The sequence below is a fragment of the Scyliorhinus canicula genome, chromosome 8 (assembly GCF_902713615.1).
Source record: "Scyliorhinus canicula chromosome 8, sScyCan1.1, whole genome shotgun sequence".
Taxonomy (NCBI): domain Eukaryota; kingdom Metazoa; phylum Chordata; class Chondrichthyes; order Carcharhiniformes; family Scyliorhinidae; genus Scyliorhinus; species Scyliorhinus canicula.
In genome coordinates, this window is record NC_052153.1 from 82,247,829 (window position 1) to 82,266,612 (window position 18,784).

General features: G+C 39.6%; 1 protein-coding gene across 12 annotated transcripts in view; it reads left to right on the forward strand.

Moving 5' to 3' along the window:
* Window positions 1–18,784, forward strand: part of agtpbp1 (ATP/GTP binding protein 1) — a 325,109-nt gene that overhangs the window by 146,369 nt on the left and 159,956 nt on the right. For 9 of the 12 annotated variants that reach the window (XR_005461593.1, XM_038804830.1, XM_038804834.1 and 6 more), the window contains 4 exons: window positions 637–845; window positions 9,178–9,355; window positions 9,832–9,926; window positions 14,574–14,693. Coding sequence is in view for 11 of the 12 variants with exons in the window: in XM_038804830.1 (XP_038660758.1) it covers window positions 637–845; window positions 9,178–9,355; window positions 9,832–9,926; window positions 14,574–14,693 (602 nt within the window). In the remaining variant the exon portion in view is untranslated. The remainder of the gene's footprint in view (window positions 1–636; window positions 846–9,177; window positions 9,356–9,831; window positions 9,927–14,573; window positions 14,694–18,784) is intronic. The other 3 variants (XM_038804835.1, XM_038804836.1, XM_038804840.1) reach the window with 1 other exon arrangement.

The window sequence follows — 18,784 nt, forward strand, 5'->3', positions numbered from 1 at the left end:
GTCATAGGTATTTATTTAAATCTGTGCCAATTGTTCATTCGCTTTTATTATGAATGCAGCATGCATTCAGGCACAGAACTTTTAACTCCGTATTTTTGCAATCTCTAGCCTTCTCTACTAGTGCACTTTTAAGTTTGTATCCTTTGCCCCTTCCTGCTGCACAGCTCTATTACCTCATTGTTTCCCTTTCATTTTCCACATCTCCGTTTACATGCTCTCTCTCTCTCTCTCTCTCTCCTCCCCCCCCCCCCCCCAAAAAAAACTATTTAGTTTAAGCCCTCTCTTCCATCCTAGTTATACAACTTACCAGAGCACTGGTTCTAACATGGTTCAGTTGAAGACCACCCCAACGGTAGAGGTCCCACTTTCCCCAGTATTGATGCCAGTGTTGAGCCTCCAGCTCAATGACTCTGAGCTGAAGTTCCTCAAGCCGCTAACACATACTGCAGATGCCGTTGCCTTGGATCACACTGTCATTCATCATTCCCACATACTTCCTGTAACTGCAACACATCATAAAGTATGCCTAATATTTATATGGATGTATATGGCTGAATGCCAACATCAGTAAACAACTATTTCTTCATTTGTGTACAGTGAAAAGATGTTAAAAATATGTGTGTATCTTTTAAATAGAAACCAATGCCAGGAGGTCAGTGGATAGGGGATACCTTCCCGTCCTTCTTACAATTTATATTGATTGGCATAGACATGACTCAAGGCATCGGCACATGCTGATCCGCAAAGGGATTTTAACCTGTATCAAGAATATCACGAGTATCAAGTTGGGCAGAAAAGCTTTTGTGGACGCTGAAGGGATGAAAGTCTTGTATAGTACATCTCAAGTAAGTGCATGGACTGGTGCTTGACAATTGCATAATTACGTGGACTTCATTGTATATTGAAAACTAATTGCAATGTCCATTAAAATATATCTTTGAATATGAGAATTTGTTATATTTTAATCAGCTGCTATTCTGACTGCAGACAGCTGCTTCAGGATCATACATAAGTTAATATGCAAATGTTTTTCCAAACACGCAAATAATAGAACTGTATACTGTAATTAAACTATTCTAAGCTTGAATTTTCTCTCTAATGCAGTCAGAAAATGCATGCATGTAAAGAAATCTTAAACAGCAATTTAATAAGTTAATAAAAATTGTTAACTTGAGTCTTGTAGAAGAAATCCTTCACAAACAAAATTCAGTAGAATCTATAGGATTTTTTTCCAGCATTTTGCAATGTATACGCATTTTAAAAGAATCTTCTCAACATTTTTAAATACTATAGAAGAGAGATAGCACAGGCACTATTGCACATAATTAATGTGTAGGGCCAGAGGACTGGTGGATAGGTCACTGTAAACCTCTATTTAAGAAGAGATATAGAACGTGTCCTGCAAATTTTAGAGCAGTCCGCTTAGAATCAGTACAAGCAAAAGATTGGGATCCATACTAGGGAGTAAATCGAAAAACATGTAGAAAACAAAATATACAATAATGAATTGCCAGTATAGATTTCAAAAGCTTAAGTCTTGTTTGACTAACCTCATTAAATTCTTTGAAGACGTAACAAGTGGTAGAATGCAGTAGAAGTGTGGCACTCTTCTGCAAATGGCAAATGATTCTTAAAATTAATTTTCGGAATATGGAAATCGCTGGCTAGGCCAGCATTTATTACCCATCCCTAGTTGGCCTTGAGAAGGTGGTGGTTAGCTGCCTTCTTGAACCACTGCACTCCCAGATGTGTGAGTACTGATTGAATACAACTGAGAGGCCATTTCAGAGGGCATGTAAGAGTTAAACACATTTGTGAGTCTGGAGTCCCATGTAGACCAGACCAGGCAAGGACATTGGTGAACCGGTTGGATTTTCACAACAATCGACTATGGTTTCATGGTCATCGTGGTCATCATTAGACTTTTAATTCAAGATGTTTTATTTGAGATCAGTTGTTAATGTTAAATCTGAGATTGCGAGACTTTTGTTAACCAAAGATATTAAGGGATATGGATAAGGCTGGGGTATATGAGTTTAGATTGCACATTAGTTATGATCAAGTTGAAACCAGCTTGAGGGGCTAAATGACCTATGTTCCGATGATGTAAATGATCTGTATTTTCAAAAAGCCTTTGATAAGGTACCGCACAATAGACTAATGAATAACATCAGACTATATGGAGTCAAGGGGCAAATAATAGAATGGATGGATAGCTAACTACCGGACAGAAAACAAGCAATAAAAGGGACAGAAGATGGAAAGAAGGATCCCACAAGGATCAGTACTGGGACCACTATTCTTTATAAATTGTATTCATGATTTAAACTTTGTAATCAAAACCGCAAGTTTTAAATTGGAAGACGGTGCCAAATCTGGACGGAGGGGAGGAGCTGAGGAGAACTGGAATAAATGACAAAAAAACATAAATAACTTGCAGAATGACATGTAATTGGCAAGACAATTTCATGGATAATTGCATTACATTTTGCTCTGAACAATGACGAGGGTATATATTGTTCGGAAAATAAGAATCTAAAATGGGTAGAGAAGCAAAGGGACCTGGCAGTATATATGTACACATCACTAAAAGTATCATGCAGGTTAATAAGGCCATATTTAAAGAAATGCAAACCAAAGGTTTATTTCCAGAGAGGTAATAATTCTATATTACATTTGTAGCCAACCTTGGTTTTAGACCACACTTGGAGCACTGTGTACAGATGCATTCATCATAATATAAAATGGTTACACAGGAACTGGATAGAGTGCAAGTGAGATTTACAGGGATGATATCAGAAGGGATAAAGAGGTTGGGTACTTTCTCTGGAAACAAGAAGGCTGACCAAATACAAGTCAATAAAATTATTAAAGTTTTTAATACATTTGACACAATGTTTTTACTTGAATTGAAGAACAAAACTAGAAATTAAATGGGAATTCAAAAGAAGGTTGTTTATCCAGAGTGGTGAGAATATAGAACTCGCTACCATGGAGAATGGTTGAGGAAAATTGTACAGGTGCATTTAAAGGGGGAGACAAGCTAAGTGTAGAGGTCGAAGGGCATAGCGGGTTGTGCTAATTGAGGTAGGTAGATAAGGATGGAAGAAGGATAGTGTAAAGCATACCACGGGCTCTTTCGGTTGAATGACCAGTTTCTGTGCTACATATGTTATGTACTTTTATGTTCCATTCAGAGCATAGTATTAACTAAACTTCTGCTATAATTGTAAAGTGTGATATATTAGTTTGAATAGCTGTCTTTAATAATTATGGTGAATTTTATTTGAAGTACTAGCAGTTACAAGATCAACTATGTCCACATTTGATGAGGTGAGCTGACTGTTTAGCTGGGTAATTTATTAGGCTGTTCTCATCTTTAAACCAAAATAAACCTCATTTTTAGTGCTGAGGAAAATAGATATGTGCAGTTTTCCTTAGGGTGACATTGTGAAACCCAAATATCTTTGTGGTAATGTCTTAAAATTGACCAATCGCAATATAATTAATACAATCTGACAATGCTTATTTACACCAGGCTCATTCTTCACACAAACCAAGTGCCAAATAAAGAGATTTCAGGGTAAATTTCCAAGTTCGAGCAAGTGATGTAAGAATTAGAAATTGTTGCTCAGATCCATAAGGTCTTAACTGTTTTCCTCTAGCGTTGAACACATTCTCTATCAGAATGATCAGAAGTGTTTTTTTTCTGTAGGCTGTCCATGCATGTGGAGCAGTAAAAGAGACGTGCAGTTGTGTGTAGTCTTGTACAAATTAATCAATGCTTTATGAGGGCAGCACGGTGGCACAGTGGTTAGCATTGCTGCCTACAGCGCTAGGGCCCGGGTTCGAATCCCGGCCCTGGGTCACTGTCTGTGAGGAGTTTGTACATTCTCCCCGTGTCTGCGTGGGTTTCACCCCCACAACCCAAAAATGTGCAGGTTAGGTGGATTGGCCACATTAAATTGCCCCTTAATTGGAAAAAATGAATTGGTACTCTAAATTTATTTTTAAAAACAAATGCTTTATGTCACGCACTCTTGGGGCATTGACCCTGTAAGTAAATCTGTTGATAAGAATTCTTTGGCAGTTTCCTTAAATTGTGTTGTCTTTACTTTGTGGATCAATTACCTCCAGTCTACTTTATCCTTCCCTTGTCCCCTTAGCTGTTGTTACTTGGTAAGTGTGGTGCACTGCTGTCCTCTGGGGAGAGTGCCAAACTGGCCAAAACAGCAGAATATTCACTTTACCAGTCAACAAATGCATGTTGGTTCCACATTTCTTTGCCACTTGGTCACAGGCTTTTGGTTCTTTCCTCCAGGTTTATTTGTCTTTGACTTTACCAATCACTTTGACTTTACCAATCTACTCGTGACAATAAGCGATTTTCATTTTTTTTTCATTACTTTGGAAATGCTATAAAATACATTTAAAATATGTTTAACCTTTAAGATGGTTAGAATTGTTTTCCTCCCATATAATTTAAATCCTAAATATTAAAATTACATGGATTTTCTTGTGGGACGTGGATGGTCATTTCATATTAGGTTAGAAAATTGTGCGTCTTTGATAACATGTATTTGACATGTTAACGGAGATAGACATTGCTATATGGAATGTAAATATAACTTCAGAGGCATTATTTATATGCAAGTACATTTTTATTGCAAGGAAAATAGTTACATTTTCATTCAACAGAGACATTGTTTTGACATGAAAATGGTTACTTGAAGTTAATGAGCTTGGTTTTAAATGGCGAGATTCTCCGCAAATGCGGAGAGTCGTAAAGGCTGCCGTGAAACTGGCTGTGTTTCACGGCAGCCTTCACGCCCTTTCCCGGGACCCGATTCTCCTCTTCTATCCCCCCCCCCCCCCCCCCCAAATCGGGGCTAGGAGCGGGACCCCGGGAATCACGGCGTCGCGGCCTTAACGACCGTCGTTAAGGCCGCGCGCCAAGATGATGCACGGCTGGTGTCTGTATTACGTCAGCCGCGCATGCGCAGGTTGGAGCCGGCTCCAACCCGCGCGGGTGACGTCATCACGCCATTGACGGAACTCGCGCATGCGCGGTTCCGCATTTCTCCACCGCCGCCCGACAAGATGTGGCGGCTTGATCTTGTCGGGCGGCGGAGGGGAAATAGTGCGTCCCTTTTGGACGCAGGCCCGACGATCGGTGGGCACCAATCGCGGGCCAGACCCTTCCCGTGCACAACGGTGGTGTACCCGCCCCAAACGGGCCTCTGGATGCCCGAAACGGGCATACAGCACCCGCTTTTACGACGACAGCAAGCAGGTGTGTTTGCTGCCGTGACAAAACGGGCGTAAAGGCTCGGCCCATCGGCCGCGGAGAATCGCCGCTCGCCGTAAAATATGGCGAGCGGCGATTCGTGACGTGGGTCGGGCGAGGGGTGGAGAATAGCGGGAGGGCGCAAAAATTGTCGGGAGGCCCTCCCGCTATTCTCCCAACCGGCGTGGGCAGCGGAGAATCGCGCCCAAAGCCTTTGTGTGGAACTGGAAACTATTATTTCAATTTCATAGCTTTGCCAAAATATGGAAGATATCTTCTGATTTCCTATGTCCCAGTTTTGAACTTCATTGCAAGCAAGAGGCTTTTCTCTGACAGTGTGCATTCAATTCTTCAAAATTGATCAAGATAGCATGGAGGCTTTATGGATAAAGCACTGCATTTAATTTATGTTACAGTCACTGATCCAGCTTTAGTGTTAATAAAATAATTAGTTGTGCCTTCTGTTACTTTTGTACTATTGAACATGTTATTTCAAAGCTCTGCCAACTGAAATCTACCAATTTTCTACTTAATTGTTTATGGTTGGGGTGGCACGGTGGCGCCGTGGTTAGCACTGCTGGCTCACGGCGCTGAGGACCCAGGTTTGATCCTGGCCCCAGGTCACTGTCCGTGTGGAGTTTGCACATTCTCCCTGTGTCTGCGTGGGTCTCCCCCACAACTTAAATATGTGCAGGGTAGGTGGATTAGCCACGCTAAATTTCCCCTTAATTGGAAAACCAATAATTGGGTACTTTAAATTTCAAATAAAATTGTTTAAGGTCTCGACCTGTCTTCACCTACCTCAATCCAAGAGAACACTAAAAGGATCACTGTCAATTAAGTGCGGTAATTATATTAATGACGATTTCTGTTTAATCCCTGGGCTATACCCACACTATATGATGTTGGGATAGCTTTTAGTCTTCACCACTTGGATAGTAGACTGATGGAGTAGATATTTTTGCTTGTTGCAGAATCTGTCCGATTTTTATTCCGTTAAAATTTCCTTTTTTGCAAATTTAAAACTATACTCTTATTCATAAGAAGAAAGGGATTCCTTCTGAAAGTCAACTTTGCCGCTCAACAAAATAACTGGAACAAACCTAATTAAAAAGCGATACCTATAGTCACCATGTGCCTTTCATTCACTGAACTTTCAGTTTTGTCTTGAACCTTTTAGAGCTGCTGACACACAGAATTTCCTACCCTATGGCAAGCTTCCAGTGTTACTCCAAATATGAGCTGGTAGATTCCAATGAATAAGCACACAGGACAGACCTTGAGAAATTGCTCAATGTCCATAAAAGTCACTCACTGATTTATATTATCTTGCCGCTTTTAACACTCTCATGTCAGAGATTTGTTTTCTTTCGTTCCTCAGGCAGCAAGGCAAACTTTACTTGAAACATTCATGCTATTTACATGACTTCCTCCTGTGAACCGATGTTTACGTTTTGCAGTTGATCACAAGAATTCATAATTTGCTATGGAAAATGTGAAATGTTGTAAATAATTTTATCAATGCATAAACTTGCAACAAGGTCACTCTACTTAGTTTTAGTGAATGTTAGACAGGCGGAAGAAGTATCAGTGGGAGAGCATTTTTGTGGTAGTGGTCATAAATCAGTAAGATTTAACTTTGGTGTGGGAGAGGATGAAGAGAAGCTCGGAGTAAAAGGTTCTAAATTGGAAAGGTCAATTTAACCAAGTTGAGAAGCAATTTGGTCAAAGTAGAGTGGAAACAACTTGAATGTAAACCTGTGCCAGAGCATTGGGTAGCATTCAAGAAGAAGATTCAGGGTAAACATTTCCCACAAAAAAGAAAAAAAAATAGCTGAATCCAGAGCCCCCTGATGACTAGGTGCATAGGCAAAAAAACACGCAGAAAATATATGGAGTGAAAATGTTTTTTTTTGGGGTTTTGACGTTTCATATCATACATTGCACAAAAATCAAAACATGTATCCACAAGAATTTACAGCAACTATAGTTTTAACTATTTTACATACAATGTATTCTCTCGATACATGGAGTGACAAAATCAAAACATGTTGCTACAAGAATTTATCGCAACTGTAGTTTTAGCTATTTTACCTAGGATGTATCCTGTCGATACATGGACTTGGTCTTGTGGTGCCAGTAGCTGGCTGTGCTTCCCTGAGAGGGAGATTTTTAACAAAATATGTTTTTGGGGGGGGGGGGGGGGGGTTGTCCCTGTTTGGGAGCACCCGGCTGGCTTTCTTCTGTTGCCCTGTGTCCCTTGCAGCTCTCTCCTCTTCTACCTGCCCTGCGTTTCCCTTTGGTGCTTTTATTTCTTTCTCCCCCCCCCCCCCCCCCCCCCCCCCCCAAATCCTGGTCTTTCCCTCTCCTTTTCTCTTCTTTATTTCGTGGCCAGTCCTGGATCCCATCCCTGCATGTTCCTCCCTTACTGGATGCTCCAAACAGGTCCTGGAACAAGTTGGTGAATGGTTTCCATGTTTTGTGGAAGCCTTCTTCTGATCCTCTGGCAGATATTTTCTCCAGTGTGAGAAATTCTGCCAAGGTGGACAATCAGTCTGCAACCTTGGGTGATGCCTCTGATCGCCAGCCAAGCAGGAGTCTCTGGCGGGCGATCAGGGAGGCAGAGGCTAGGGTGTCCGCCCCTTTCCCTATGAAGAGCTCTGACTGACCACTGGGTCCTTTTATTGGGCCCACAGAGGAACAATTTCTCTGAGATTTTCTAAGAGCAGAGGGGTGGAAACCTTCACAAAGAAACAGGAAGGCTACAACTGAAAATTGCCATAGCGTTGCTTTTAAGACCGGAACGGTAACAGCTGCCCTCTGAGGCAAATTTTAACCAGGTTTATTACAACTCTTCATGTTACTTGCCGTCCTCACTGGGAACTGTGACGCAGTTTGTTTACTGTTACTGAGTTTCAAAAGCTGGAACACCCTCCCTGCCACTACTGAGGGTGTACTTACAAAATATGGACCACGGCGATTCAAAAAGTCAACTCATCACCACCTTTTCACAGGCAATTAGGCTTAGCAGCAAATGCTGCCCATGCCAGTGACATTCACATCCCATGTACAAATAAATCAAAAAACGGATGTAAAGAGCAGTCGGCTTTGGTTGATTGTTTGCACTTTGCTTCATCGCTCAACAGACACGCACTGTCTCAAATTTGGATACGCTTTCATGGATGGTAGCAGCCCTTTGTTCCCTGACCTAAATAATTGTGTTCTCTATGTGGCCCTGCACACTATTTGCTGATAGGTTTCTCAGCGTAGTTGGAATTATTGGCAAAACATTCAATTTCATCTTCACCTGATGTTCAACGGTTATGGCAGATCACCATTGGAAAGCTTTCAAGAGCATGAGATCTTGTTAGTACTTTTCCATTCCTCCTTCATCAAGAGATACTGAAGTGAACACTGTCTGCCCCTGTTGCTTCTCTGGCTGGGAACGGCCAACTTAGCAAAACCTCATCTTGGTTTGCATGGTCTATACCAGACTACGTTATCAATTGGCTGATCTATTTGTTCAGCATTGCTTATGAAAATTAAACAATGAAGATACAACTATTGATCGGGAAAATTATGTGGCGTAATTTGGCTATTTATCTGTCGTACAAATGTTAGACCAAGTTCTTAACTTCTTTCACCGCATTACTGGTACATTTTATTTTAATGCACATACTGCTGGAATTGCAGGCAAAATAAGCAATTTACAGTTACAAGATTTTGCTATTTAAGCTTAATATTTTAAGCTTTTGACACATTTAACAAGATGTATTTGCTTAGTCTTTGATGAACAAATAAACGTAATACAGTACTGTAATTATTTAAAGAGATCTGTGTTATAGAATCTGCAGAATAAAATGTTTTTCTTCATTATATTTATTTTTCAGGATTGCCTTTCAGTCAGAACCCTGGATCCTCTGGTCAATATCTCTAGTCTCATCATGAGAAAATGTTTTCCTAAAAATCGCCTTCCCATTCCAACCATTAAAAGCGCCTACCACTTCCAGTTGCGAGTAATCCCAACAAGTGGTCCTGTTGCACAATTCTATAATTTAGCTCCTGAAGGTAGGTTTTCAAAACTTCCATGCCCTTCTCCAATGCAAAAAAATAAAGTGAACAAACAGTATATTAATAAATTAATGCAAATGTATATGCAAGGTGCACATTGAGAATGGGGAGATCAGGTTCACTTTGCCAAAGTTGCCTTCCTTCCACTTAGATAGTTAAGATGAGCATTTGTTTCATTCTGGACAAATGTTGAGTATTGATTCATTAATGTTTTATGAGGCGGAGTACCTGGATTCGAATCTCGGCCCTGGATCACTGTCCGTGTGGAGTTTGCACATTGTCCCTGTGTCTGCATGGGTCTTGCCCCCACAACCCAGAGATGTGCAGGTTAGGTGGATTGGTCACGCTAAATTGCCCCTTAATTGGAAAAATATTTTTAAAAATATGAACAACCAATGTGCTTAGTTGAAAGATTTTAAACAAACCTCTGTTGTTGTTTTGAGTTTGAGAATTCTTTTAAACTTTTGTTTCAGTTGATGATGTTGTAGATGAAAGTGATGACACGGATGATACTGAAGTAGAAACGGACAATGAAAATGAAGATGAAGAAAAAGATGAAAACAAGAAGGTGCTGGACTCACTTTGTTTACAAATTACATGTTTACAAATTGCACAGGTTTTTTTCAGTTTCACACCAAGAATCCATGTCTGCGTGTCCACAACCCAAAGATGTGCGAGGTTGGTGGATTGGCCACGCTAAATTGCCCCTTAACTGAAAAGAAGAAATGGGTACTCTAAATTCTTTTTTTTTTTAATTCACACCAAGAATAAAATATTTTACCTATAAGACGCATTAAGTTTGGGGAAAATATAAGCAGTGAGAGAAATTTGGGGTTGCGACCTTTTGGATATGCACAATTCATCAGAACAGTACACTGTTGGGAATGCAGGTGCTTTAACATAGGAAAACTGGAAGAAGGAGGTGAAAGAGAATTAACAGATGGAATTAGTATATTTTATTGTGATTAATAGAAAGGAAATTAGTGAGACAGTGAAAAGTCAAAAGAGCATCTGCAGAGTTCATATCATAACTTTTCCAGTGGTATGAACTTGATTATTTAATTTTTATGGATATTGCTTCCACACAAGATGTCTTCATTTTTCCTAAGTGTCACATATCATGCAATTTGTATCATATTCACTTCCATCTTCGGTCAATTATGTCTCTGATTCCTGTAATGTTGTAATTAAGAGTTATCACCCGTCTCTCTCATTTCACCATTATTTCGAAAGCTTCTTGCCTTTATGTATATGTAGCTAATGTGGCTTTTGATTCCTTAATTTTAGTCCTCCTCCGCACCCATTCTGATTGACTAGTCATGATGCCTGAATATTGTGATACTCCTATGATGTTCCGTCAGCCTCCCTGTCCTTCACTCTCCCAGATTTAGATTAAACGATACCCAATCACCATTTCTGTGATCCCTGAAAGCCTCTTCATAGAATTTACAGTGCAAAGCAGACTATTCGGCCCATCGAGTCTGCACCAGCTCTTGGAAAGAGGACCCTACTTAACCCCACGTCTCCACCCTATTCCAGTAACCCAACCTAACCTTTTGGACACTAGGGGACAATTTAGCATGGCGAATCCACCTAACGTGCACATCTTTGGACTATGGGAGGAAACTGGAGGAAACCTACGCAGACAAGGGGAGAAAGTGCAAACGCCATACAGACAGTCACCCGAGGCCGGAATTGAACCTGGGACCCTGGAGCTGTGAAGCAGCAGTGCTAACCACTGTGCCACCCTCTTGATGCTTGCTCAATTTAGTACTCTGGTGCCAACTCTCCTTATCACAAAAATAATCTTGAGTTATTGACTAATTTAATGCCATTCCCTTTGTATCCTTCAACCTAACTTTACAGGGTGAAAATAAAGGAAAATTAAGTCCAAAAATATTACTTCACAACTCCTTTAGTTCCTTAACGTACTCCTACGTATCTATTCCCTGATTTCCCCCACCGACCTTTCTTCTTTTAGACAGCACCAGAACTAAGTATACTGACTACTATTTTGTGCACATTCCTTTATCAACAACCACTCTCCTAAGCATTATCCCTCTCACTGTTACTGTCACATTGAGTTTCCTGTCCTGTTCACTGATATTTTGATCACATCTGTGGCCACAGATGCACTGTGCCCTGAGATTATATACTTTATCGTTGGCCAGATTGGGACAATTTTCTATGTCTCTCCTTGTTGGATTTATACATTTTCTACCTTTTTTTCCCCATTTTAACCTATTCATTATCTGAACTGTTGGTGTTGCCATAGCCTTCCCTCCTAGTCGTGTGTCCCTTTTGTGAAACTTCTGGACCTGCTTCTGATATCCGGCTCTCAATCCAACAGGAAATATTACTTCATGAATTTGTCAGAATTGCCAGGTCCTTGAACACTTCTCTCTGGCACTTTAATTAACAGACATCTATTCTGGGAATATCTAGTTCAGTATTTCTCATTTTCGACAACTAAATATTTCACAATACACACAAGTCATTACATGCATATCCTTTCCATTTCTTGTGTGGCCAAGTTGGGACTGGAATGGGTTTACTGGATTGAAAGCCTTTAAGTGAATTGTTATGGAAAAGCAAAAAAAAACCTTAATATATCCCAATTTATTATTTCTACAATTCCTGATAACTTTTTGTCCTTCATGAAATTTAAAGAGTGTATTTTTTGGTGTTAATTGACAATGTAAGGAATGATTTGGTGCATCTGATCTACTCATTTCTGAAATAAGTTATTTACTTGCATTCTTAAGGAACATTTATTTTTGAGGATTATTCTAATTAATTGCCCCAAGCACCGATTGTAAAATTTGAAAGATTGCAGTGTACAAGTGATGAAGCATCTTGTTTTAACTACTCAGTACATACTAACAAAAAAGCATTTAAATTTAATTCAAACTTTTTTGTCCTTTTTGAAATTCATTGTGGATACAATGTGAAATCCTCTGTTGCCACGATGCACCATCTTTCTTGGTGAGTTTTTAAACCCATGTTTCGTTTCTGTTTGATCCCAAGGATGATGCAGTCACTGAGCTCCAATCATGTTCAGGTCCCAGTGGCTGGAGGGACCTTGTGTTCTGACACTTGGGGCACATAACCTGATGAATTGCTGCCCAGATCATGGTAGCTTGCCCTGTAGTCCTCAGTGTATCTCACTGTTGTCACTCTGCCTCAAATAGCTAACGAGCCACGGGCAAGATTCACTAACATATGGTCCGCTGCCAACATCCTGTTTTTGTGTAATGTTGGCTGAAAAAAGAATCTTGCATACCAATGTGTCCAGTTTTATAGGTAAGGAGGAACATCCTTACTGTAGAGGTGGCTGATCTGTGTCTGCACAGAGGTGGTTTTCACCAAGTCAGCAATGACGAACACAGTGAAGCAGATGGTGCTGGGTTGATGCTGCCCAGCAGTTCCCAGGATTTGCACCAGGATCCGAACCAAGTTGCTCTCCAATCCCCCCCCTGCCATCACCACTTTAGTAATACAATAATGTCATCAATAATGTCATCAGGCATCGCTGAGAGCTTGCAAAAACTTGCATGACTTAGTAAGCAGAATGTAGACTAAACTGCTTGGGAGGGAAATGGAATTAAACGTAATATCGACACTGTTTGATGACAACATTTTTAATGCTGTTGGAGCTCTGATAAGAAATAAAACTTTTTAAATTAAAATTTTCATCCTTGCAGTCTAAGTTCTAGATATTATTTAAGCTTAAATTCTAGCCGTGTTCATTTGAGACTTTAACCATTTAGGTAACAGGAGACAGTTTGGCGAAGTAACTCTCGGAATATTTAAGATTTGTAGATAGCTATTAAAGACAGGGCAGGACTTGACTTGTGTACTACAGCTCTTGCTTTCCAGTTCAGCCTTAGGCACAGGTCGATCTCTTTTCTCTCCGTATCTTCTGCTTCTCTCTGGTCACTTGCTGCACAATGTGCTCAGTGAAAGTGTGATCAATTATGTTATTCCAATCTAATTGGTCTCAATGAAGCAAGGCTGATTCTTAATTGGCTTAACCAGCATGTTCAATCTGCGATTGGTCTAAGTTGCCATGATCGATTGCTAATTGGTTTCTTGAGGGTGATTGTTATCTAATTATGCCATTTCCCATAATCCCCTGACTGGCCCACTAACGTGCCAATTATTTGTGGAACCATTCCTCTTGTTTAAAGTTTATTTATGTTACTTCTTGCTAAGATAAAAGAATGTTTTGCTATCTTCCTTGTCGATATGTTCAAGATGGGGGAAATGTGCTGTAATGACCCAGTGATTGCTATGTTGAGCCTCATCATCTTAAAACCTCATTTAATTGTTATTAGATAAGGCCCCTATCAGTGATTCTATGTTTTCGACAGATTATTTTAAGGTTGCTGTTACTTATCTCTGGTCACTTGGGATAAGTTACTTTATTTTTAAAAGATAGTGGTAAAGTTGCTAATAACCTTAAAACTAAAAAAAGTTTTCAAAGTGTGAATATAAAATATATATACAATATAAGTGAGAATAGTTTTCACGTCTACTTGACATGAAACAGTATGCGATGTCTAGGGACATGGATTCAATGGATGTCTAATTGATCTGCAGGACTTCATTAAAACAGGCACTTATTAATGTGTTTTTGCTGAGACAACTGCTTGGTTATAGTGTTTTTTTAAATATCCATCCATGCTTTGTATAAATCAATTAAACTTATAGGATAGTATAAACTTATAGTTACAAAGTCTATACAAAATACATATCAATGTTTGAAAGTGATTGGCCTCTTAAATATAATACAACATATCCAATTAACAGAATTTAAAAGAACTATAACTACAAAATTCCATTCTAAACTTACAGAATCAAAGGTGGTTACATAATCTGAAATAAAGTGACCTCCTTAAACATCACAAGTTAAACTACACTAATTTAATACACAAGGCTTTATGTTTTAATACTTGTTTCTATTTGCACATTAGGACTTTGAATTTAGAGAACAAAACTAATCATTTTAATTGTGAGGGAGTTGGATAGTTCCGTTCCAGTAATTGTTCAACCATTATGTCTACATCACTGCCTTGTCAAGTTTGAGTGTGATGCCAAGACCAAGTCAAGTGACGAGCTTGTATCTCAGAATTCAGCATAAAACCATATTGGGTTGACATACTTTGATTGTATGCAATCTAAAACTAATAATTAAACTTCAATTTCCCTACAGCAGAATGATGATATTGAAACTGATATTAACAAGTTGAAGCCAGTTCACGAATTGGGACGGCCAATAGAAGAATTGGAAGTATACAAACAATTTTTCCCAGAACTCTCGGAAGACTTCCAGGTAAAAATAAGCAATCTGCTTTGTGCAGTTCAATACTAAGCACTTCAAATCTGCAGAGTATTGCAGATTTTAGCCTTTATATTTCCTGTCCCTTTGGAGTTGTCAAAGGCAAGTTCTGCACCAAACGAGGTGGCAGAGACATGAAAAATGAACAGGGATGATAGCAGCACTAGAATGTTTGAGTAGGCACACACATTTGTGTAACTAGTTTGTGATGGCATAAAACCTTAAGCTGCTTTAATATCCATTGTATGAAGTCATGACCAATGCTGCTTACTCTTGAAATCTGCATCTCACTCAGATGGCTATAAACTGACAGTTAAATTGCCAGAAATGTCTGAAAACAACTCTCTGAATGATCTATTTAACATATCTGTGAAGTTGTTTTTAGTATACAAGGGCAGTTTTACATTTTCAGCTAGTGTGAGACCCTCATTTCAAGACTATGGGCTAGTAGTGCTTGACTCGGGTATATAAAAAAACAACTTTGTATTGATGTCAGTGAAGAGTTTGTGTTACTGATTCCTGACACACAATTCTCATTCAATTGGTAGCAGCCTCCGTGCAAACCAGATTTACTACCAGATCTGGCTACCAGCGTTTGATGAATCTGGCTATTTTACATTGGAGTTCCTATCTGCTGAATGAGATCTGTGGATCAGGACTGGCAGTGCCAAGCCCTCACCAAAATAAAAACAGCTAAAAATTGACATCAGTTGGCTAGTTAATCTCAATTATCTCCAAATCCATGGGCAGATCTAAAATCTCAGCCCATGATGATAACCCAGTTGTCATGCCACAGAACTTGTCGCGTTTGTAGCTAACTGTTCCAATTCATTACAGCATTGGCACCTACCTGATAATGTAGAAAGTTGCTTAGATGTGTCCTGTTCGCAAAAGGCTGGAAAATCTCAGTTATTACCAGAATGATGGCGGAGTCATCTATTATCATATCAAATGGCAATTATTCAGCTACAACCTGCTCACTGTCGATTAATTTGGTTTTGCTGAAACTGTGGTTCAAACATGGATTATAAGACTTGACTTGTGAAACTAAAATGAGAAACCAAGAGCAATAAAGCAATATATTTCAGTCAAGATTTCCAAGAAGGTCTAGCTACAGGAAACTTCATATGAGATTAGAGATAAACTAATTAAGTGAAAATAACTCACTATGTCTGGTTTAAAATAATATTGTACTGGATTATGACTGTTATAAGACACAGAAAATGTATAAATTGGGTCTTGCAGTCATCTTGACATTGAGTGTGATTGCACAATGCTTTGGTCCACAAGTTTTTGGACAGTGTTAAGAGGTGGTTGACAAATGGAGTTCAGATTTCTGCCTAGTGTTCTTTTTAACTTGTTTTGGTATAGTGATCGCAGATGTGAAGTTAAATGGTTCACTTCAGTGTCATTTATGGTAAACTGCCTGGGGGAATATTTTTATACTTATTGTTTTTCACCTTTTCCTTTTCCTTCACCTACTCCACCTCACAGCCTCCAAGACATTTGACCTGGAAGAACAAGAGTGTCTTGTTTAGAAGTATCAATAAAATTAAAACCCGAATAAAGTGAACAAAAGTACTTTTTTTGATCTAAATGTATTTTCCCTTTTCTCATTAAGTAATCCTCTTTAATTTGCATAATTAATAAGATTGAAATGAGAAGAGTCCATCCACTCAGACCTTTCTTGCTTCATTTATTGCTTAGTTACCTTTCTCCAATGTGGGCAGAAGTTAACTTCTGATAATTTATGTACGTCTGGTGGTTTAATTTTATTCATCATAGTGGGTTATCGTTGCATAATTGCAGTACCTTGTAAATACCATTTGGATGCACTTGCTCATAGTCTGCCCTTTTAAATTCATAGCAAATCTAGGATGGCAATTGCATGACTAGAGTAGTAACAATTCACATGCGAGAAATCTCAAAAGTAAAATTCAAGTGGTTTGTTCATTATTTGAGCCACAAGCTGAATTTTGCTATAACTTTTGGTTTACTATTACATAGAACAGTACAGCACAGAACAGGCCCTTCGGCCCTCAATGTTGTGCCGAGCCATGATCACCCTACTCAAACCCACGTATCCACCCTATACCCGTAACCCAACAACCCCCCCTTAACCTTACTTTTTGTAGGACACTACGGGCAATTTTAGCATGGCCAATCCACCTAACCCGCACATCTTTGGACTGTGGGAGGAAACCGGAGCACCCAGAGGAAACCCACGCACACAGGGGGAGGACGTGCAGACTCCACACAGACAGTGACCCAGCCGGGAATCGAACCTGGGACCCTGGAGCTGTGAAGCATTTATGCTAACCACCATGCTACCCTGCTGCCCTGCTGCCTATTGTAACCTCAATGTAAACAGGGGCTTCTGCTGAACCTCCATAAGAACTATGAGATCAAAGTGAAAGAAGTCTCTGAGCATTCATCCCGTTAGATTTGTTAAACAGGTAATTTCTCTTGTGTAAGTGGCTATCCGTTATTACACCACGTGACTTTAGCAAATGCAAATGCAAACGTTTTATTCTATACTTCCACACTGATCCATCCACCAGCTAATTGTGATGTTGAAGTGGAATTCAAAATTATTCTATTTGCAAATCTCTAACAGATAACTTTAAATAGTTAATCAGTTGCTAACAAAAGCCAACAATTATAAAATTAAACAAGTCTTAATCATGGTTTAAGCAATTCATTTGCCACTGACTCTCTTGATTTGGGATTTATGATTTTAGTCCAATGCTACCTTGTGTCCCTTCTGGGTTTTTTATTATTATTACTTGAACTGACTGCCCTGTTTGCAGCCCATTTATGAACATCCAAGGACTGAAGTTAAGATACTATGGCCACTGGCACAGTGCAAATGGGTGGTTAAGATCATATAGAGTACTTAATGCGATCCTAATGCACCACTGCCCAGTCCAGTCTTAACCACACAATTTTCATAATCATGTGAGGCAATCTACAAAAGTCCTGTGACACAAAATTCGGAGCACAACACCATTTTAAAGCAAATTTTCAGTACACCACTTGCCACCCTGATGTTATAAAACCTAATAGGATTGACCTGTTAGCCATATAGCAGTAGCTAATTTTTTTATCCCATTCTTAAAATTACAAAGCCAATGTGGAGAGGACAGGACATGCCCTTAATCCATCTCATTGCTTACCCCAAAGACTAATTCAAATTGAATCCAATTCATGGTCTCCACAAGAGAGATACAAGATCCAAGCCGACCAGAAAAGGCATTGCACCTCATCTTAGGCTTGATGGACGCTTGATTGTAGCCAAAAGGCTGAGAACTATTAACCTACAATTAAGTATATCATATGATCAAGCTTTCAAATCGCTTTTTGCCGGTTAATTTTTGCCTTCCTTACCCTCAATAAGATTTATCTACTCGTCATGAGTGCTTTATTGCCAGGTGCATCAATTGCATTTCAGTAGAGCAATACTTTAAGAAATTAGTGCAGCAACTAGCCCCATTGGGAGACAGCAGGTAGGGATCTTAGCAAGCTGGTGGCATCTACAGGTCGAGTCAGTCTTTTGAATCTAACTAAAGACCGGGACATTAACAGGCAGTTGCAATCTTCTGCAACCTCCAGGCTGCTGGACTAAGGGTCATATTGTTTGCCAGTGCATGTGAAAATCACCGCCACACTTAACCTCTTTGCCACAGGGTTTCCAGTCTGCTACAGGGAACGTTACTGGTAACGTCCAGTCTGCTACAGGGAACATTACTGGTAACGTCCAGTCTGCTGCTAGATAATACATGAATAATGACCAATTGGACAAGACAACAAAGGGCATGTCAAACTCGTGGAACTTTACTCCAGCAAGGGCTTGATGTCTTCAACAGAAGATGGAAGATGCAAAAGTTAGAAAGAGCGGAAACAAAAGACCTGATTGTCCATCTAGGTTAAACTCCTAAATAAAGAAAACTAAATTTGGAAGAGTTTGGCAGAGTTGCCTACTCCAACTAACTCCAAAGCCACTGAGGCTGAATTTCTATTAGTGCAAGATATGAAGGTGAATCATAACTCTTGCCATACAGCTGTTAACTTTTGGTAATCTATGT